Genomic DNA, 21,219 nt, shown 5'->3' with positions numbered 1-21,219 from the left:
CAGCAGTCACAGTGTCCTGTGCTTTTGTAAAATAGTTTTACTCTTTACAAAAAAATAATTTACTCCCCGCTGCACCTCCAACCCTCCTGGGAGCTGAACAGGGGAAAGAAGGGCAGAGCACCCCAATCCTGGTGCCCCCCACCCCCAGAGCATCACCCCCATCACCAGTGCCTGCACCAGGGGTAGGGACCCCCCCCAGAGCGACAAACACGAGGAAATGGGAGGGTCCTGCCCTGAATTCCCCAGGCCTGGACTTCCCCCAAGGCATCTGGCCCACCCTGGCCTTCCCCAGAGCCTCAAGCCGAGGGAAAGGTGTCAACAGAATCTGGGAACAAAGGGAAGAGGGTGGTGGTCAGACCCCAAAGTCCCCAGGAACACCAGTCAGACCCCAAAAGCCCCCAGGAACTGGACAGACACAAATTCCCCCGGAGCAGTAGGGGTGAAGGCTTTGGCAGGAGTGCCCAGCTGTGGGGCCATGGCTCCCTCACCCCTCCGGAGGCACCTGCAGCGCCGAGTAGAGCATGGCCTGGCCCTCAGGCTCCTGCTTACCTGGGGGAAAAGGGGCGTTTAAGAAGGTGGGGGTGGTTTGGGGGTTTGTGGAAACCCCCAGAACGTGGCCCCCATTCAACAAGACTCATCCACCCCCATCCCAGCAGCTCTGACCTCCCCCAGCCCCCAAAAGTGACACCCCACCCCCTTACAGGAGAGGCACTTGAGGACGTTGCGGAAGGAGCCACCAGCGGTGCTGAAGGCCCAGAGGCCAGTGCAGAGCGTGAGGATGAAGATGGGGCCCAGGCTGGCCTCGTACCATGGGTTCAGGAAGGTCTGGGGACACAGAGAGGCAGGTCACACCTTCCTGACCCCTCCAAGGGCAGCAAAAGGAGTGCCCAGCCCTGTGGAAACCCAGCTCAAACCCCTGCTGAGCTCTATGCCCCCAAATCCTTCACTGACCTCCTCCAGCCCGGGCACCCCAAGAGGCCCCGGGCTGTACCTCGCCCTATGGCCCCAGGCAGGGAGTGAGGGGGAGTGGGTGGGGGGTCGGGTGCCCCCCAGGCCTCACCAGCCCTGAGGTGAGCAGGTGGCTGCCCACCACCAGCCCCAGGCCCCCGGCGCGGCGTCGCTCGCAGGCATCGAAGAAGATGATGCCCCAAAAGGTGTGGAGCAGTACCAGGGCCATGGTGAGGAAGGCTGTGGGGAGAAACACAGAGCCTCAGCACCAGAGCCTTCCTCCTCCTCCTCCTCCATGTCACGGCCCTGGCCTCACCAGAGGTGATGAAGTAGTACTGGGAGTCCCCATGGATCCCGACGGTGCCCGGCCCCACAGAGTCTGCCAGGATGTTGGTGATGGAGAAGACGCCACTGATGATGCCGAAGGAGAGCCCAGACACTGTGGGGGAGCCGGGGTCAGGGGAGCCGCCACAGCCCCGGGCTTGGTGGGCTCAGGGAAGGGCAGGAGAGTTGAATGCAGCAGCCCAGGGTCTGCTCACCGTAAGCCATCCGCCGCAGGGAGATCGGGGACCGCCCATCCTCGCTGAGGGTCGCCAGCCCTTCATCCGCCTTCCTGCCCCGCCAGGGAGAGAGCAGAGCGAGCAGAGTGAGCCCCATCCCGAGGAGAGGGGAAGGGAGAGCCGCGGGGAGAGGAGACGGCTCCGCTCGCTGCCGGGCTTTAACAGGGACGGGACTTTGTGGGGTTCCTCTGGACACAGAGCCCCAACATCTGCTCTGGCTCCCCCAAGCCCTGGGACACCCCAGCCAGCGGCACAGCTCCCTGGGGTCGCTCTTACTTGAGCACTTTGAAGCAGGCGAACCTGCAGAGCTCCTGCAGCAGCACGGCACCGGCGGCTCCGAGCGGCAGCAGCGCCGCGTCCTCCCGCCCGCTGAGCCGCACCCACACGGACCAGAGCAGCGAGGCCGCCAGCAGCGACAGCAGCCAGAAAAACGCCCTGCGGCAAACGGGACACCGGGCTGGGCACCGGCACCGGGCACAGCCGCTCGCTACCGCCGCGCCGGGACCCGCAGCGGCCCCGGAGCTGCCCCTTCGCCTCAGGACTGCTCACGCCGCCGGCGGCTCCCTCAGCATCACCGGCACCGCCCCGGTGTCCCCGGGAGCCGCCACACGCCCCTCAGAGCACCCCCAAAGGTCCCTCAGAGCACCCCCAAGGGCCCCTCAGAGCACCCCAAGGGTCCCTCAGAGCACCCCCAAGGGCCCCTCAGAGCACCCCAAGGGTCCCTCAGAGCACCCCAAGGGTCCCTCAGAGCACCCCCAAAGGCCCCTCAGAGCACCCCAAGGGTCCCTCAGAGCACCGCCAAAGGCCCCTCAGCCCCCCGCAGGCTCCGCCCCGGCTCCCTCAGCACCACCGGCTCCGCCCCGGTGTCCCCTCAGAGCACCCCCAAAGGCCCCTCAGAGCACCCCCAAAGGCCCCTCAGAGCACCCCCAAAGGTCCCTCAGAGCACCCCCAAGGGTCCCTCAGAGCACCCCCAAAGGCCCCTCAGAGCACCCCCAAGGGTCCCTCAGAGCACCCCCAAAGGCCCCTCAGAGCACCCCCAAAGGCCCCTCAGAGCACCCCCAAAGGCCCCTCAGAGCACCCCCGGTGTCCCCTCAGCCCCCCGCCGGCTCCGCCCCGGTGTCCCCTCAGCCCCGCCGGGCCGGCCCCGCTCACCCCGCCACCAGCAGGACGAGGAGCAGCGGCTCCGCCGCCACCGTCAGCAGCAGGAGCGCGGCCGCGGGCCCCAGCGCGATGGCGGCGCAGCCCAGCAGCACGGCGGCGCCCATGGCGGCCGCGGCCAGCGCCCCCTGCCGGCCCGGAGGACCTGCGGGGGGGGTAGGACCAGTCCCGGGACAGGGGGGACGCAGACCCTTCCCTTCCCTTCCCTTCCCTTCCCTTCCCTTCCCTTCCCTTCCCTTCCCTTCCCTTCCCTTCCCTTCCCTTCCCTTCCCTTCCCTTCCCTTCCCTTCCCTTCCCTTCCCTTCCCTTCCCTTCCCTTCCCTTCCCTTCCCTTCCCTTCCCTTCCCTTCCCTTCCCTTCCCTTCCCTTCCCTTCCCTTCCCTTCCCTTCCCTTCCCTTCCCTTCCCTTCCCTTCCCTTCCCTTCCCTTCCCTTCCCTTCCCTTCCCTTCCCTCCCCTCCCCTCCCCTCCCCTCCCCTCCCCTCCCCTCCCCTCCCCTCCCCTTCCCTCTCCTCCCAGAATTACTCTTTAAACTGGCATTTTTTCTCTATTCCAAGCCCCTCACATCTCCCATTCTGATTCTGTCCCCCACCCCCATGCTGCTGCTATTTACAGAGGAGCTGGGAAGAGCAGGAAAACTTTATTTAGATTAAAAAATTCCATTAGCCAGCAAGAACAGCCTGGACGGCTCCAAAGCCCCTCCCTCCAGATTCCACCTCCCTCTGCACTGATAGTGCCACTGGAGCCATGAAGATTTTTCATCCATCTTCACGTCTCCTGCAAGGAAAACTCCAAACAATGTCCCCTCCAGCCTCTTCCGCAGGAATCCTGTGAATGCCATCTCCTGGGCACGGCATTGTTCAGGGAAGAATCGGAGTTACTGGCTGCCTTGGATTAATTTCCCTCCTTGTTTCACTTCCGCTTATTAAAGCTGGGAAATGACACAGCTCACCCGAGCGCTGCTGACTTCAGCTGCACCTTCCTCCCAGGACTTCTCCCCGACACAGCACCAGGCTCTGGGTGCCCAGAGCATCCCTGGGATGCAGCCCCCTCAGTCCAGCAAGAACCAGGACCCTCCTTCTTCCTTCTCTTTTTCTCCTTTTCCTTCCTTTTTCCCTCTGTTTTGGTTCACGTGTTGAGTTTTCCCACAAGAAAGGTGTCCTTCCCTCGCTGCTCTGTTGTTATGGCAGATTTTGTTGGATTTTGGCAAAAAACCCCAACCTTTTAATAATTAAAAATAAAGATATAAAAGAAGAAATATCAAACAAAATAGGAATCTAGGGAATAGGAAGCAAGGCATGGAAAAGCCCTTGGTCTTCCTCTTTTCTGTGGCTGCAATGGGTTTGCTCCATTTTGCCAGATGTGAAGAATGAGTAAGAAAAAAGGCAAAAAGGAAAAGGAAAAGAAAAGGAAAATAGAACGGTTTCCTTTTCCATCCAGGAACACAATTCGAGCTCTGCACCTGGGATGCAGGATGCTGCTGGGAAGTTCCAGCTGGTCACAGCTAGGGAAGGGCAGCTGTTTCCCCCTTTAGCACCTTAGGGCACATTTTATCCAGGTCCCTTTCCCTTCATGGATTCTCCAAGTTTTCCCAATTTTTGCAAGTCTTACACCATCACACCCAGTTCTGGAGTCATTCCCAGCCCTGAGTCAGCAAATCCCACTGAATTTTGACTCCCACACCAAGGGTTTGTCCATCCAACCCCACCCACTCATCTGATAAGCCATAACCATCCTCAGGGATCTTCCTCACCCCTTCCCTCCCCATTCCTTTAATCCCAGGAATTAATTTTAACCCTTCCCTGCTCCCCAGGACCTCCCGGCTGAGCCGCTGGCCCCAGCCCTGCTGGGATTCTTCACAACAAGTTCAAATTTCTGCTTGGGTTGGGATTTCTGAGTTTGGATGTTATTCTTGTGGAGGAGGGAGAGGAGGGTCTGGTGGAGAGGAGGATTTGAAGAGATTCACTTCCTGCTCGGCATTCCTGGGCACTTAACCCTTTGCCAAACATCTCCCTGTGGATGGGGGAAGCTCCTTCTGCAAAGCACAGGGAACCCCAGGGAGGCTGGGAACCAGCTTTGGGATGCACTGGAAAAAATTCTACAGTTGAGTCCACTGTTGGTAGGGAAAAAAGTCTGCTTTGGGAAATTTTGGCTTACAATTGATTAGAATCCTTAAAATCTACAATAATCTTTGGTTTAAAATCAACAAGAGGCGAGATGAGCTTTGAGGCCACTCCCAACCCCTTCCATGATTCCACAGCTCTGCACCCCAAAAGAGAGCTCCTCCTGTACTATGCAAGACTCATCTTGTTCTTTGCTGGTTTTCTAACCTTCAAGAGTCACCAAAATATTTATTTTACAGCACGTGATTCACCTCTGTCTTTTTTGCTTCCCCTTTTCCTTCCTCCTCTGAGGATTCCCACCTGAATCCCACCGGCTCCTCGCAGTTCTGCTATCGCCTTCTCCCCAGGGCGTTTTTACCCACTATAAAATAAAATAAATCCATGACCATTCACGTTTCTTCCTCCTGATGAAGAAACTGAGGCACGGGAAGGGGAAATGAAGCCAAGACAAAAAAAATCCCCCAAGATTTTACGGGAAGTTGGGACGGACTCTGGCTCCCACTCAGCATCTCTGCCTTCTCTCCCTGAAGAATTTGCTATTTATAGCTCCGCTTTGCTCCTTTAGAACATAATCAAAACCATCCTCCCTCCATATGAGAACTCATCTAGCGGCACTAACCCTCCCGAGGGAAAACTTCCCGAAATTTGCAATTCAGCCGTCCGCAACGCCTCTGCAAGGGGAAACTTCCAGCGGCGCGGACAGCGCGGGGAGCACGCTCAGCCCGGTGCCGCTCCGGTCCCGGGCACAAACCGGGCTCCCTCCCACGCTACCGAGGAGGCTGCTCGGCTCAGCCCCCCCGGCTCATTTCCTGCTCGGCAGCGTCCCGCCGAGAAGGAGCGGCGCCGCTCCGGCAGCCGACACCCAGCGCAGGACGATGAGGTTCTGCATCGCGGTGCTCCTGGTCCTTCAGTCCCTGCCGGGTAAATACACTCCCCGCCTTTTCCAGCCTTTTCTATGGGTAGTTGGATTTTTAGGATTTTTAGCTCGTTGCTCTGATTGTTCCCACACTCCTGGGATGTTGCGGGTGGGGAGGTGGGGGGGTCTGAAAGATCTTGGAGGGATTTTCTTGGAGAAAGCGGGCTGTGGGGAAAAAACCACCGGGAATACACGATGTAAATTACTGAAAGTTCCATAAGGACTGTGCTTAGAGAACAGTGGGATAGTGAACGTTTCCCGCATTGTGTTCAAATCATTTGCAAACTCCAGCTGGGAGCTATTAAGAGACACAGAGAAAAAACCCCAACAGGATTTCCTGAGAGTTACGTGGGCCGTTTGAGATGGGGAAGAGTGGAATCAGGGTATTGAGGGAAGAAAACCCCAATCTGGAGCTGCTTAAGGATGAGCACGATATTGTCCCATCTCTGGGAGATACAGAGCAGCACCGGCCGAGGGGAACTGGAAACTGCAGCTCTGTCATGCCCGAGAGCCTCTCTCTCTCTTCCCCTTTCTCTTCACCGAAGGAACAAATTCAAACATGAAACATCAGGGGATTCCCAGCTGGAAGCTCTTTTCAGGACAAGGTTGCCCTGTTATTAGTGTGACTCCAGTGTAGACAAGAGCCAGCTTGGAGTGACTTTCTGGGAAAGCTCCGTGCTTGGGATAAGGTGTCCCAGAGCTCAACGCTGCCGAGCATTGCCAAAGGATGAGCGTGGGAAGGAGCGGGGATGGGGGGCAGGTCCCAAATTCAGTCCAAATTTCCCCAAAAGCTCAGGGTGGGAGTGGGACAGGTCGAGGTGTTTGAGCCCGTGATGGGTGAGGCCACGCTGGGTCCCTCTGGCAGAGCCCCAGTCACACCCTGGAGTCTTCAGACTTAGTCATTGTTTTCAGAAAATTCCCTAACGAGAATTTTGGAACTTGGGCTTCCCCGCCAGGCTTTGCCAGTGTTGAGAAATCAGGGATACGAGAGGAAGAAATTGGAGGGTTTGGAGAGGAACCTGGAGCTACAGCATCATTCCAGCTATTCATGGTGTCACTTATAATGACAGTACTATAATTATCATATTTGTGACTATAAATGAGTATCAAACTATAAAAATCTATTTTGTTCCATATCTTCCATTCTCATGAGTATCTTGGTGTATGAATCTGTGACTATCAGAACGTTAATATTCCCAATGAATTTGCTTTAAAAAATCCTCCCAAAACCCAAGAAAACATACAGAATGTTGTGTTTGGAATAGGGAATCAGCCACTCGCTCCAGCCGTGACAATGTCACATGGGTCAGAATTTATTTATAGTGGCTCAGCCCTAAGGAAACATGAAGGTCCCTTGGGAGCCCTTGGCAGCCAAAGGCACTGGAGCAGCTGGATCCTGGATGAGAGGCTCATCCCAGGGCAGATCCAGCCCAGCTCTGGGTCTGGGGTGCAGGAGCACAGCCAGAGGCTCCATCCCCACCACTGCATCTCTCACATCCACACCCAAAAACGAAGGAAAACCCCAGCTCTGGTCTGACCTCCCACACTTTTAGTTGGGATCTAATGATGGCTCAGCTTGTAAATCCATCAGTCCCACAGGAAAGGGGTTTTGCTCAAGGCACCAATAAATCAATGAAACTTCCCATGACCCGGCACCCACGGCTTGACCCGAGGCTCCTCGTGGTGATCCCTGTGTTGTTCCTTTGCTTCCAGGGAAGGCAGAGCTCCAAGATGACATGGAGGAGATCGCACAGGATTTATATGACTACATGGCTCATTTAAGTAAGAAATGCCTTTTTTTTTTAAGCATTTTTACCATTTTCCACAAGCCACGGGAGCGAGTTGGGATAACTAGGGCTGGGAAGGGATTGTTGTCCAGATTAATTTGAGTTACACTGGCTGCTCAGGGGGAAAAGCTGGGTGATCTCAACCCAATCCCCACAGTGCCACCTCACCTGGAACTGTTTCCATTCCAGGCAATTACTATTCTTCCACAGAAGATTATTACTATGACAACATCACAGCAACCCCTGCCACGTATGTCTATGAGTTCGATTCCTACGAGGTGAGTTGGGTTTCTCTTGGTATTTCCCTAAAAAAACAGGTTTTCTTCACCCAAATCTCTGCCACAAGGAAAAATAAATGGATTAAACTTGCCTATTTTAAGACCACAGAACAAGTCAAGTGAGTTTGAGTAGAGTGTCCATGAACAGCAATCATGGAATGGTTTGAGTTGGGATTTATTTCTCCAGTTTGCACAGAAACAGTGAGAAATTTCTTGTTTTCACAACTAAATACCATCAAAGCCATTCCAAGGAGGGATCTCTCTGCACAGGAGTTAATCCTATGCTGTGACATCCTAGGTTATTTCTTTTTCTCCACATCCAGGCAAACACCATTGGATATGTGGATTGGGACAAGTTGTTTCCAGAAGAGAATGCCACCACCAAGGTTCCAGAAGTACCAAACACAAAAGCTCCGGGGGATTCCAGGGATGCTAAGGACAGTCAGGTGGGTGCCTGTCAGCTCAGGAGCTCTGCCACAGGCTTTTAGCACAATAAAACACGGGACTTCCTAACTGATTTATTTTCCTTGGCTCACCAGGATTTCCAGGAGTCATTGGGATCGTCCCTGCAGGGCCACCTCACCCTCATCATCCTCCTCAGCTGCCTGGGTCTCCTGCTATGATGCCCAGACTCCTCCTCCAAAGGTACTCTGGGATTTCAACACTCACTCAAAGCGTGTCCTTGAACCCAGGGAAATCCAATTCTTTCTGAAGCAGCAACTTTCCAAAACAATGGAAAGATAACAAGCCCTTCCAGGCAGATAACAGCCCATCCAGCTGCGACATCAGGGAACTCCTCAGCAGCTCTGACCACCACTGAAGGCCTGGAGAAGCTTTCCAGGGCATTTTCCCTGTTGGTATTCAGTGGGACCTTCACGAGGTGTGAGGAACCAGGCACCTCCTGCTGCTCCTCCACCAAAACACCATTCCATAAAACCCTGGAACGGTTTGGGTTGGGATGAACCTCACAGACCAGCTGGTTCCACCCTCCTGCTCAGGTTCCTCCAAAGCTCCATCCCACCTGGCCAACTTTTCCCCACAGCTGGAGCTCTCCAACATCCCAGGAGGTGGCCAACCTCCATCCTGCCACACCCTGCTCACCTTTTTCCCTCCTTCCAGACACCGTGGCTGGGATGGCGACCAGGACATTGTCAGGTGTTGACGATGACATCCTCTCCACGAGGTGTTGTCTCTGTTCCAGAACTGCTGAGATGTTTTGTCTGGAGGTTTTGGTGGAAAGCCGATGCCGAGCATGGAGAGCTCAGCAACCTTTCAGTCCTTTCCTGTTTCCTTGGATTCCGCTGTAAATAAGAACCTCTGCCAATAAAATCCCCAACACCTGGTGCACGGCGTCTCATGGTAAATAATCCAGCACTGGAAAAACAAATGCAAACAATGCATGCAAGTGCTTGTCCCGTCAGAAGGATTTCTCAAGCCTCTAAACACAGCCAGGTGCTTCCAACTTTGTTTCTTCCAGAACTGCTCTTCACACTGTTTATTTTCCAAAACACACACAATATCTGGGTGTGATGAGAAGCTGGATCAGAAAACCTCCCACCAGCCCAACCCCTCCATGGAGAGCAAATTGTCGCAGAAATGGGTGATTTTGGTCAGGAAATCAGAGTTAAATTCCTTTTTGCGGGGAGAAAAAATGCAATCCCACACTCGGTGCCTATGTTGCTTTTCCTTGGGAGAGTTAGCAGGAAGGAGAGATGGAAAACTGGCCCAGGTGTACCCAGGTAACCCTACAGGACAAAAGAGGTTGAGTCAAGCCAACAGGAGAACCGTGGTGGTCCCAGTGCCCAGAGCCCTCAGATCTCTCCAGAAACCTCCTGGATCCCGGGGGAATCTCCCGAGCCGCCAGAGCAGGTACGACCCATCCCACCTGCACCCACGGAGCAGCCCCGGGGCCAGCCCACCATTCCCAGGTTATCCAAGCCCACAGCCTTGGGAAGAAGAAAAGTTTTGTTTCCTGCAGAAGGTAAAAAGCTCGAAACGCGTTCAGAAGCGGCGGGAAGAGCGAGAGCGGATGCGCTGCCTGGCAGTGCCACCTCCTGGCTCGGTGCTGCCATAAAGGTGGATTGAGAAGAGCCAAGAACGCCCCGGAAAATTATTCAGAATCACACAGCAGTGAGATTTCCAACCCTGGAGTGGAGTAAAAAGCAATTAAAGGGAAATAAAATATGTGGATGAAGGTTATGAGTTTATTTCTAAAAGTCATCCCTCTAATGCAGACACAGAAGATAAACCAGCTCGTTGTAACCTGGCTTAACTATAAATTGAATCACTTCCAGAGCAAATCCTGAAACCAAACCCTCACCTTCCAGCAGTGTTTTGGGACAGCAATGTCCTGACACAAACACACCACATGTGTGACAGCTGGACATTCCTTCTCTGCTCCCAAATATTCATCCAAACCTCTTTAGACCCAAAATGACACCACCCTCCCGGCTCTTTCACAAGTTCCTTTCCTAGATTTACCCTTTTCCTCCCACTCTGAGGGTGGTGGCGGCTCCATGGCCACTTCTCCATGAGCAGCTGCCCAGGTCTCCTGGCAAACCCCTGGGATAAGCAGCTTTAACACAAAAGAGGATTTTCTCTGCAGTTGTGAGAACCTTTCCCAGTTACCTCCCAATAGGAAGCAAGCAGAAGGCTCTCCAGGTCTCTGGTGTTCTCCAGCAGCTCCTTATCAAACCATTCCAGAAATATTTGTTCTGTGGAGTTTACACAAAGCTGGAACAAGCCCGAGATTCCCATGTTGGGCTGTTGGTTTTTGTTTTGTTTGTTTTTGTTTTTTTAATTCTGTCACCAAGTTGCCAAAATGTCTCCGGTTGTGTCTCCAAAGTTAAAAGAGTCAAGATGTAAATATTTAGAACTGCTTGTCCCAGAATTGTCCTGCCTGGGCATGAGGGATATCGGTGGCTCACAGGCTCTTTTCAAGGATCATTTTCCAGGAGAAAAGCTTCACAAGAGAAACACTCATTACTTATTAATTTTAAATAGGAAAATAATTTCCATAGGGACATAAATCCTATATATCCACCTGGGGAGATCTAAATTACATATATCCAACTAGAGGGGAATATAAATCCCATCTGCGCACCCCGGGGGGATTATAAATCCCATACATGCAACCCGAGGGGGATACAAATCCCATGTATCCACACAGAGCGGGATATGAGCCCAGATTTTAGGAATTGGGCTATTCCCCAGGTGTGTGAACCTGCATGCGTTGTCAGTGATGCCGTCAAGCAGCCGCGACCCCCGACCCCTGCCTGGGATGGCGACCAGGACATTGTCAGAGCCGTGAGCCCCTCAGAGCCGCGACCCCCGACCCCCGCCCATCCCAGAGCCGCGACCCCTCAGAGGCACGGTCCCCTCAGAGGTGCGGCCTCCTGAGAGCCGCGACCCCCGACCCCCGACCCAACCCAGAGCCGTGAACCCTCAGAGCCGCTATCCCCTCAGAACCGCGACCCCCGACCCCCGCCTACCCCAGAGCCGCGATCCCCTCAGAGCCGCGACCCCCAACCCTCGCCCATCCCAGAGCCGCGACCCCTCAAAGCTGCAGCCTCCGACCCCGCCCGCTCCAGAGCCGCGATCCCCTCAGAAGCGCGGTCCCCTCAGAGCCGCGACCCCCGACCCTCGCCCATCCCAGAGCCGCGACCCCTCAAAGCCGCGACCCCCGACCCCCCCTACCCCAGAGCCGCGACCCCTCAGAGGCACTGCCCCCTCAGAACCGCGACCCCCGACCCCCGCCTACCCCAGAGCCGCGACCCCTCAGAGGCACGGCCCCCTCACAACCGCGACCCCCGACTACCCCAGAGCCGCGACCCCTTGAGAGCCGCGACCCCCGACCCTCGCCCATCCCAGAGCCGCGATCCCCTCACAACCGCGACCCCCGGCCCCGCCCGCCCCAGAGCCACGGCCCCCGGCCCCGCCCCTCCCGCTCAGGGCGCGCGCCCCCGCCGGCCCCCGCGCGCCGCCACAAGCCCCGCCCCCGCGCGTCCTGACGGGCAGCGCGCTCGGCCAATGGCGCGGCGCCCCCCGCGCCAATGGCGGCGCGGCGCGCGGAAGCCCCGCCCCGGGGCGGGGCGTGGCCGGGGGGGGGCGCCATGCGCCGTGTCATGGAGGCGCAGTGTGCGGGCGGCCATTGACGGTGCCGGAGCTGCTGCGGAGCGGCGCGGCCGGGGCGGCCCCGGCGACCCCCGACCCACTCCCGGTGCGCTCCCGGCGCCCGCCGCAGCCGCAGCGACCCTCGCGGCCGCTCTCGGCCACCCTCCCTCGCCAGTGCGGAACCGCGGGAGGGGGGGCAATGGAGATGAAGAAGCGCATCAACCTGGAGTTGCGGAACCGGGCCCCCGAGAAGGTGAGGGGCGGCGGGGCCGGTGGGGCGCGCTCCCCCCGCCCCGTGGGGCCGTCGCTGCCGCCTCGGGCCGCGCAGGCCCGGCGGCACCGCTGCCGAATCTGGGTCAGCCGTGGCGCAGGGCCCGGCGGGGCGCGGGCGGCGCTTCCGGCGCGGCCCCGGGACCCGCGGGCCGCTCTCGTTCCCCCTCCGCCCGCTCTCTCGGGGTGCCCCGAAGTTCCCGGGGGGCGCGGCGGCCTCGGCTTCCCCCGACGTTAATCCGCCGCTTTCCCCCGGCCGCAGTAAACAGGTCACAGCGGCGGCCCCGGCCGCGGCCCGTCGCTCATTCCGGCGCCTTTAATTAGTATAATTAACGTTGTTTCCCGCCGCCCCGCCGGGCGTGCAGTGGGGTCTCTACACCCCCTCCCGCTTCCCCACCCCACCCCTGCCCCCGCGCTTCCAACTTTCCATTTCTTAGGAAAGAGCCCCCCCCCCAAAAAAAAAAAAAAAATATATATATAAAAGATAAAAAAAGCCCCGAACCCCTGGCAAGGCGGGAGCGCACGTGCGCGGCGCTGCCCCCGCCGCCTCCCGGGCTCCGGAGCATCGCTCCCGCTTCGCCACCGGGGAAAAACCGGCGCCCGGTTCGCCCCAAGAGTAAAGTCCCGAGACGTTCGCTTTCCCTGACCCGCCGCACGTGCGTTTTGGTGGGGGGAAAACTGCCCAAAATTGTTGTTTTAACGCGCCCGTGTTTGCGGGTGGCAGGTACCCGGACAGGCCTCGTCGCGCTGCCAGCGTGCAGCTGCTGGGGATGAAGCTGGGAACCTCCCTCTCTTCCCAGCAGCTTGCCTTCAAATTTGGTGTCTGCATGGAATAATGGGCGCATTTTAACGAAAAAATAAAGTAATAGTGGGAAGCTGGCCCTGTGCTGATTGGGGTCTGCAACACTCCCAAAATTTTGTTAGTGTGCAGGGAAAAGAAGAGTCACCTTGTGCATGTCCTTTGCCAAGTGGATGTTCCACTCTAGATAAAATAATTTAAAATTAATTGGCTGCTTCTTGTTGCTGCTTTTCCAAGTAAGTGACCTGTATTGGTTATTGAGTAGCTTGGGCCCAAGGAAGTTTTTTATTTGGTTTCCATTAACCTCCTAGGACTCTCTGGGAAAATAATCTGGAGTCAGACAGTTTTAAGTTCAGAGAGAAACTGGTTTTATGAGTTTGGTTATGCAGAGTTAAAGGAGGAGAAGTCAGCAGTTGGTTAGCTACAGTGCTTCTGTGGGGAGCTGTACCAGTGTACTCTGTCAATGGAGTTTTGGGCTCAGGTGGCACTTTTTGCAGAGTTTAACGTGTTCTTTAGAGGACTAGAAACTGCTGCATTATTTTTAAATTAGGTGGGTGATTTTAAATGAGGTGTTGGTGATTTCAGGGTAGGAATCTGGCCTGATTTTAAGTGAAACCCCAAAGCTGCAGCCATTGCCCAGTCCCTGGGGTGGCTTTCGGGCGAGTGTGGGAATTCACTGCTGTGACACCCACACGTGCCTCGCTGGCCTGTTTGCAGGTGACAGAGTTGGTGCTCGATAACTGCCGGTCCAGCAACGGGGAGATCGAAGGGCTCAATGACTCATTCAAGGAGCTCCAGTTTCTCAGCATGGCCAACGTTGAGCTGACATCGCTGGCCAAACTCCCCACGTTGAGTAAACTCCGAAAGGTGGGTACCTCCTGCCTGCCAGCGCTTTGGGGTGGCAGAGGCAGGGGTGACAAGCTGTGGTGGCACTTTTCAGCACTCGTGGTTGGACTCGTGTGGTGCTGAAGGTGTTTTGTGGGCCTCTGAAATGTATTTTTAAGAACTGAAATAGTTTCGGGTGTTTGCAGTTGATTATGTCGAGTTGGGTTTGGTCAGCGACTCTCGGGGCAGTAACTGGTTGGACATTGTGAAGGTCCAGCTGAGCAGGGTGCCTTGGTAGGAGGCTTTTGGGTCACTCAATGCTGGCAGTGAACTCCAGTCCTGGTAATTTAAAACTGAAGTGCCCAAACCCATGAGACTCTAAGGAGCAGTTTATAATTCTCAACTTGAAGGAACTTTTTGACAGCCAAAGCTTGTTACCTTGGGCGAGTCTTTAAAAGCGATTCCATTCTTAAAAGGACAACAATTAACAATGATGCAGCTGAATCTAAGGCTGAAAATCTATTTATTAATTCCTTTTTTTCTGTAAAATAGCTGGAATTGAGCGACAACGTCATTTCCGGAGGCCTGGAGGTCCTTGCAGAGAGATGTCCTAATCTCACATATCTAAATCTAAGTGGCAACAAAATCAAAGATCTTGGCACTGTGGAAGCTCTTGTAAGTATGAAGTGGGAGGAGCTCTGGGGAGATGTAATAAATACTAATTTTTGGCAAGAACCCTTAATATTTTTGCAATGGATTTGTACAAATGTTCATCAGTCTCGTGGTTGGCCCAGTTTCATGGACTCATAGGTGCCAGGGTTATAAGACAGCATGTGTAACCCCACTGCTGGAAAATGTGGCAGGAATGGGATGTCCCAAATCAGAGACGGTTTGGCTTGTTGTGTCTTTGAAGAAAAAGTGGCCAAGGTGTGTCGTGCTGAATCCCCTGTGCTTGTTTGTTAAGGTGTGTTTGTCTGAGGAGTTTCCAACAAAATGTGAAGTGACTCAGACACGGGTGTGATACAGCCGGGAGTGGGACAGTGAAGCAGAGGAGGGAGCTGCCAGTGGTGATCCATTCACCCATTTTTCTGCATGACTGGGGTTTCTGTCCAGAACTGGGCTCTGCAAGCATAACTCAACTTCCAAGGTTTGGGAGCTGTGTGGGAGTTATTCCACACGAGTGCCTTCCGTGGGGATTTGATTCAACTTGGACTGAACTTTGAGGGAGAAAAATTCTGACTAGAAACGAGGGATGATTATAAAGTATATTCTGTTACTCTTGGGTTGTGAGCCTGCTGTATCTGGAAGCCTTTTCATTTATTTTCATTTATTTTCAGCAAAATCTGAAGAATTTGAAGAGTCTTGACCTGTTCAACTGTGAGATTACAAACCTTGAGGACTACAGGGACAGCATCTTTGAGCTGCTCCAGCAGATCACATACCTGGATGGGTTTGATCAGGAGGACAACGAGGCACCAGACTCAGAAGATGATGATGATGGTAACTTCCTGAAACAAACTGGGGGCAGGAATGGGATGCTGGAATAAAGATCTCCATGTAGTGTGGGGTCTTCCTGAGCACACAGTGCTGCTCGTGCTCCTGAAGAGCAGAGTCCAGAGTGTGTTTGGTATTAGTGCACTGATACAGAGCAAAACCAAGATTCCAGTCCTGCAGGAGCCACCTGGGCTTAAGGGAATTGGACTAAAGATACTTCTGCAAAGACACAAATATTCTTGTTGCCAGCACTAAAGCCCTTTGTGCCACTGAGTGACACAGAGCAAGGGGACATGCACACTATTTTGAATAAAAAATTACAATTTTACAGGGTTTTGTAATGGTTTCAGGCCCCTGCTTCAGTATAATACAAATTTTAGTTCCAAAAGCTTACCTAGTTCCTTTTGGTCCCAGCTTGGTTGCAATCCTTAAGGGGGCTGTTAGGGATGGCAGGAGTTTGTATTTGTAGCTGCTTCAGACATCAAGAGTTTTGTCTGAAGCTTGTGATGGAAAAATACTTGGGAGTCTTTCTTAGAGAAAAAGTGACAAAATTTAACTTGGTCACAATCACGGTCATTTCCAGTGTGTTGCCTGGATTTAGAAAAAAAATTAAATCCCCAAATCCTTCAGGAAAAAAAACTATTAGGACCAGCCCAGCCTGCAATACTCAGAGAGGAGTGAATGGAACTGAACTTCTGGTCTTTTATGTGTGTCCTTCACTGCAGAAGGGGATGAAGATGATGATGATGATGAGAATGAAGCTGGGCCTCCAGGAGAATATGAAGAGGAAGATGATGAAGATGATGGAGCTTCAGATTTGGGGGAAGGTGAAGAGGAGGAGGAAGTTGGTCTTTCATACCTGATGAAAGAAGAAATTCAGGTAAAGTTTGTAAATGCTGCCAAATGCAGGAAGCAAAGAGAAGCTCCTGTGCAGATCTGTGGTTACAGAAAACAGTTCTGGTACAGTTCTCAGAGCACAGAAAACAGCCACCTTTCAGAAGGTGATGAGTAGACTTCTTGTAGCTATAAACTGGTCACACAAATTACAGGACAGCAGTAAAGCCCTGGGTCCTGCTCAGATCCTCCCCTCTGCAAGGTCTCACCAGAATTGTGCCCGGTGTGGGGTTTGTGCCCCAAAGCAGCACCCCCATTTGGGATTGAAGGCCCCTGTGGCCACCCAGTCTTTTGAGAAGAGTTTCCTTCCTGCGGAGCGGGTTTAATTCCAATATTCCAAGGGCCGCTGTCAGAGGCTTGTTTCCCCATTTTGACTTGTCACACTCCCCTGTGTACAAAATTCCACCAAGCAGAGGGATAGAAAAACAAGAGTTGGGTTTGTCGAATTCTCTGGAGCTGATTGTTAATTCGTTTACATTCCTCATCTATCAGCTTTAGAACAAGACAAACCAACACAACTTATTAGTTTTCACAGTAATTTGAGAGTTAGGCACCTTTTCCTCTAGGCTCTTACTGACTGTGGGTTCAAAGGCAATCTAGAGCTGCTGGCATCTCTCTCACAGTTAATTTTGCAATAACCTTGAGCTGGCTCAAAGAAGTGAACAGTGGGGAAAATCAAAGAAATGAGTCTCTAGGGCTGATTGATGCCCTGGTGGGGAAAGTGCTGGGAATTCCTGGATTTCTGCTTGGGGTCACTGTGGAAGCAAGACTTCAATAAACAGCAATTGTAAAAATGTCTCCCAATTTTTGTACAGGATGAAGAGGATGATGATGACTATGTTGAAGGAGGTGATGAGGAGGAAGAAGGTAAGTGCTCAAGTACTGAAGTTGTGACTGAAACAATCAATTCTCTATAATTTTTTGTGGGTTTGGGACATGCACACTAACACAAAAACAAAATAAAATTAAAGTAAAAGTGAGGAAGAAACAACAGTTTTCTGAAAGACACTGCTGTGCAGCTGGAAATTGTTCTTCAATGTGGACAGGAGTGAGGCTCTGCTGTGCATCTCATTATTTACATTGAAATTATTTATATTTGAAATTATATTATTATTTACATTTGAAATTATATGAGATGCTGTGCATCTCATTATTTACATTATATACATTGAAAATATCCCTCAAGTGCACCAGAGTCTCTGCTGGCAAAGCCTGGCAGCCAGGGGCAGCTGGTGCTTTCCCTTTATCCAGCTTCTCCATAAGCAATTCTGCTACAGGGACAAAGTGTTCTTTGCAAGAAGTGGCTTAGTGAAGTATTTTTAAATAATTTTTTTCATAAAAAATTCCACGTTTCTTTAAAGACGAATTCCAGAATTTCTCCCTAACTGAGCTCCCATCTCCTCTACATGCCGTGCTCAGCCGAGCAGGTTTGGGAGCTGCATTTTCCACTTGCAAAAACAGTTAATTTGGGAAGGAGCAGTGTGAATTCTTTGCTTTGTACAAACGCAGCCCTGGAGTCAGGATGGGCTGCTGGCCAGGGGACGGATGATGGCTGCTGGGGAGTGAATGGGCTGGCTGGGGCAGCATTGCACTGCGTGCTCCTAACCAGCAGAGCGCACAGCACACCGCCCAAACCCGGCCCTTGGCCGCAGGAAACTCGTGCAGGGATGTTCTGGCAGGAACACCCTGCCCCACACACGCTCCCCATTCCCCTCCCTGGCTGTACGTGCTGCGTGGGCAGAGCGTGACAGGCTGTGTGCATCCCTCTCTCCTTAGCAGAGGGTGTCCGAGGGGAGAAGAGGAAACGAGAGCCCGAGGATGAAGGCGAGGAAGAGGAGGATTAATTTGCAGGACCAGACTCTCCAGTTACGGAAGACGCAATAGTGATTATGCAGCTCTGTATGTCCATGTACCATAGATGTCCTGACAGAAATCCTATGTTAACTTTTTATAGCAGAAGTGTGGTTTTACTATTCCTGCCCCTTTTATCATTCCAGATAAGCTCTGATAGCCCATAGGGAACCTTCTGTAGAGAACAATTTTCAGCCCTATAATCACTGAAGCCATTGGCAAATTCCCCCCCCCACCAGACTTTTCTTTGGAGCTCTTTAATTTCATACAATCTTGCTGTGTCGGTCATTGTTAGCCCTGAATCCAACCCCATGTCCCATGGGTTTAATATTGGGAGTTTTCATTCAGAATTTTAAAGTTTTTAAGCTTAAAAAGCTGAACTGAAAAGTGCTCTACAGCGAATTCCCCACTCTTTTAAATCAGTTGACTCTAGGCCAAGTTTTCCATGGATTCAACTGGAAACCTCCAACTAGATGACACCCGTGTTTCAGTTTTTTAAAAAGTGTGTCCTATGATTCTTTTTTTTTTTTTTTTTTGAGGGCTCCTCTCTATTTTGGGTATTCCAGGGTAAAGCCTCAGTGGGTTTCAGAAGATGTTTTTGTTTTCTGCTTGCTCCAATGTTCAGTGTTTGGAGTATTCACTAGATTCTTTCAAGGGTGTATTTAGGCAAACTGAAAGAGTTGTGATCCTTTAAGGGTTGCAGTCCATAAATTTTCTCCCAAGTCCATTGTCACTGCAGCTATTAACAAAGCAATTAATGTGTAGTTTTAAACATTTTTTGCCAGAAATCTTTGTTAAACTTTCACTCACTTTGCTCTTGCATTGTCATTCTGGGAATTCTGCACCACTCATGGCTATAAAATGTATAAAATAGATGAAATATGCATTTCTGATGCAGAAGTGAACGGGTAACTCCTCCAAGCGTGTTGTTTTCCACCCCCCCAGCTTTTCTAGAACTGTTCAAGGGAAGAATGAACCCAAGCTGGACCTTCTCTGCATGTCACCTCTTAAACTGTTTAAATCTGGCTGTAAAACGCTCTGTTTCTGTGTAACAGTTGGGAATATTTGGTGGTTTACATTGAGTGGCTGCAGAGACGCATCAGGAGCGAGCACGGGGGACGTGCAGAGAAGCTTTTTATCTAGCAGCCTTTATAATTCCTAATCTGCCCCGATGTATCATCTTTTCCTGTTGGAAACAAATTTTGACTTCTGGCATTCCTCCTTCAGGCGTGATCTGGGTTTCACACAGTGTAGTCGTGGTATCACACTGACTGACATTGTCTCACGTAGGTCCCGAACCAAATATCACACACAGCTTTATTCCAGAGACTTATTTTTGTATCTGTCCTGGCTGTCAATAGCTGCCAGAAACTGGGGAGAGCCTGCAGGTGGGAGGAGGGAGATTCCTGGGCTAAGCGAGTCGGTCCCTCATCACCTGGTTCCCTGTGGATGTTCCTTAGGAATTTCACACGCTAGTTCAGTGTGAGCTCCAGCTCTTCGGTGGAGTTTAGATCACGCAGGGTTGAAGTTCTGCAAAGCCCCACTCCCTGTGTGTGTGGTTTTTTCCCCCCAACTAGAGCCTTAACTCTGGGTTTCTCCTGTAGCTGTGTAGTGGGGCCGAACCTTCCCGGCCTCGAAGCGGAGTCTGGCAGGCGGTGGGACACTCGGGAACAACTGACTCCTTGGGCTTTGTGCTTTTTAAGGGATATCTCTATAAAGATACTAGAAAAGCTGTGGTGAAACTTCCTTTGCAGCCACAACCAAGTCCTGTGTTTGTGATGAGTCCTGGGTGGGTCAGTGCATGGTTGTCATGTCCTGAAGGTTCTGGGCGAGGCACTTACTTGGTGCTCAGCTTTGAGAGAAAAAGTGTTTTCCCATCCTTTTGCTTCTTGTCTTTAGATTGAAACTTGTTATTTATAAGTGTGTACGTTAGAGCACCTCCATGTCAGGGTTTTACTTAACTGTCTGTTATTAATGCAGATAAAATTAGTTTTAAATGGAGAAAAAAAAAAAGTCTATTTTGATGGATTAAAATAATGTGGGTAGTGGGTTTGTTTGGATAAGCAAGTCCAGCTCCTGAGACCAGACAGACTGAGCTCCGAGGGGTGACAGCCCTTCCCTAGGCCAGACTTCCCACTTCCCAAATACCCGCAGTGCCGCAGCCACCACGTGGAACCTGAGCCCCTCACCAACCCAAAATCTGTCCCAGTGTCACCGTCCCCGGTCCTGTGTCCTCCGCTCGGCATGCAGCAACAGCGTTTTTTAATGAGGAATTCAGAGCCTCCAGATAACTTTTGAAACTTTTTTGCTTGGTGGGTGGTCTTTTCATGCAAATACGTCAGGGTGGGTTTTATATTTTGTAGAGGTTTTGTCCTATTTTAATGCTCTTTGTATGGCAGTCTGTATATAGTGTGGTTTGGTTCCTTCTCCGACTCTTTCCTGAAACTTTGGAGTAACTGATTTTGTGCAACTGTGTTTTGAATAAAGCCATGACAGTGTTAAATTAAAGACAACAGCCCTGCAGCACTCTTCTGGTAACTTTTAGTTGTAACAAAACATGTTTCCTCCCCATGTGTGCTGTAAATTTTAAATTAAAAAGTTTTCAATCCGAATTATTTCAAATAAATTGAGACTATTGTATTGGATTACTTCTTGGGGTATGTCCACCTGTGGGAAGGAATGGAGTAAGGGAATTTTCTTTCTGGTTTTGTTTAAATGGGGTGGAAACCTGCAGAGTGGTGTGTGTTTCTGGGGATGGAACTTGGACTGCAGGTAAGTTTTACACAGATGTTATAGACATCCGAGTCTGGGTGAGTCTTGAGATTTGTTTTTCACAGGTCCTGCCTTGTGCCTGGCAGCCTGAGCCAAGTCTGCTGCTGAAATATTCCTCACACAAGAACAATGTTTAAAAAAAAACCTGCTGCTCCTGCTCCCGAGCTAGAGAAAGCATTGTTTTATCTTGGGATTAGTCCAGCATTCCTGGCAAAAATCCCTTGGATGCACTTGAGAAAGCCCTTGGCAAATAGGCTTTTCTACTGCTGGATGAGCAATTAGGCAAGAAATGGGTGGTGACTTTTTGGGATGCTTTATTTAGTTTTAGAGGGTGGAGAAGAATTGCTGTTCCAGCTGAAGCCCCACACCTCTATCCTCTGCATACATTTCCCACTGGCTCTGGGGCCAAACAGGGAACCTGATTTTCAGGAT

The 21,219-nt window shown here is 52.2% G+C and overlaps 3 protein-coding genes and 1 long non-coding RNA gene across 12 annotated transcripts; 2 read left to right on the top strand and 2 right to left on the bottom strand.

Moving 5' to 3' along the window:
- Positions 1-19: 19 nt before the first annotated feature.
- Positions 20-2,815, bottom strand: APH1A (aph-1 homolog A, gamma-secretase subunit). 4 transcript variants are annotated; one of them, XM_072918467.1, is made up of 7 exons: positions 2,661-2,815; positions 1,785-1,943; positions 1,488-1,561; positions 1,265-1,387; positions 1,061-1,188; positions 694-825; positions 20-549 (listed from the first exon to the last, which is right to left on the bottom strand). In XM_072918467.1, exons 1-7 carry the CDS (start codon positions 2,771-2,773, stop codon positions 382-384), a joined length of 897 nt encoding a protein of 298 aa, XP_072774568.1. In that variant the 5' UTR covers positions 2,774-2,815; the 3' UTR covers positions 20-381. The 4 variants fall into 4 exon arrangements, with proteins under 4 accessions (XP_072774568.1, XP_030147223.4, XP_072774569.1 ...); XM_030291363.4 differs by having other exon boundaries at positions 702-825; positions 2,661-2,811; XM_072918468.1 differs by having other exon boundaries at positions 1,809-1,943; positions 2,661-2,811.
- A 471-nt stretch (positions 2,816-3,286) lies between these two features.
- On the bottom strand, positions 3,287-11,584 carry LOC116809303 (uncharacterized). Of its 3 annotated transcripts, none has more exons than XR_012051916.1 (3): positions 11,530-11,584; positions 5,408-10,731; positions 3,287-3,840 (listed from the first exon to the last, which is right to left on the bottom strand). It is a non-coding gene; the product is annotated as an uncharacterized lncRNA (long non-coding RNA). The 3 variants fall into 3 exon arrangements; XR_012051917.1 differs by lacking the exon at positions 11,530-11,584 and adding an exon at positions 11,466-11,529; XR_012051918.1 differs by lacking the exon at positions 11,530-11,584 and adding an exon at positions 11,261-11,273.
- LOC115498426 (uncharacterized) lies at positions 5,174-9,968 on the top strand. Of its 3 annotated transcripts, none has more exons than XM_072918477.1 (6): positions 5,174-5,709; positions 7,418-7,486; positions 7,681-7,769; positions 8,093-8,215; positions 8,309-8,414; positions 8,971-9,968. In XM_072918477.1, the coding sequence occupies exons 1-5, from the start codon at positions 5,382-5,384 to the stop codon at positions 8,390-8,392; spliced, it is 693 nt and encodes a 230-aa protein (XP_072774578.1). In that variant the 5' UTR covers positions 5,174-5,381; the 3' UTR covers positions 8,393-8,414; positions 8,971-9,968. The 3 variants fall into 3 exon arrangements, with proteins under 3 accessions (XP_072774578.1, XP_030147234.4, XP_072774577.1); XM_030291374.4 differs by having other exon boundaries at positions 5,175-5,709; positions 8,889-9,968; XM_072918476.1 differs by having other exon boundaries at positions 5,179-5,709; positions 8,309-9,968.
- Positions 11,585-11,852: 268 nt separating the features above from the next.
- ANP32E (acidic nuclear phosphoprotein 32 family member E) lies at positions 11,853-20,641 on the top strand. 2 transcript variants are annotated; one of them, XM_030291365.4, is made up of 7 exons: positions 11,853-12,135; positions 13,669-13,818; positions 14,329-14,451; positions 15,114-15,276; positions 15,996-16,150; positions 16,980-17,031; positions 17,941-20,641. In XM_030291365.4, exons 1-7 carry the CDS (start codon positions 12,082-12,084, stop codon positions 18,006-18,008), a joined length of 765 nt encoding a protein of 254 aa, XP_030147225.1. In that variant the 5' UTR covers positions 11,853-12,081; the 3' UTR covers positions 18,009-20,641. The 2 variants fall into 2 exon arrangements, with proteins under 2 accessions (XP_030147225.1, XP_030147226.1); XM_030291366.4 differs by having other exon boundaries at positions 11,854-12,135; positions 17,944-20,641.
- The last annotated feature ends 578 nt before the right edge of the window (positions 20,642-21,219 follow it).

Source organism: Taeniopygia guttata, chromosome 25, assembly GCF_048771995.1.
Source record: "Taeniopygia guttata chromosome 25, bTaeGut7.mat, whole genome shotgun sequence".
Classification (NCBI taxonomy): domain Eukaryota; kingdom Metazoa; phylum Chordata; class Aves; order Passeriformes; family Estrildidae; genus Taeniopygia; species Taeniopygia guttata.
This window is presented reverse-complemented; position numbering and strand designations above follow the sequence as displayed.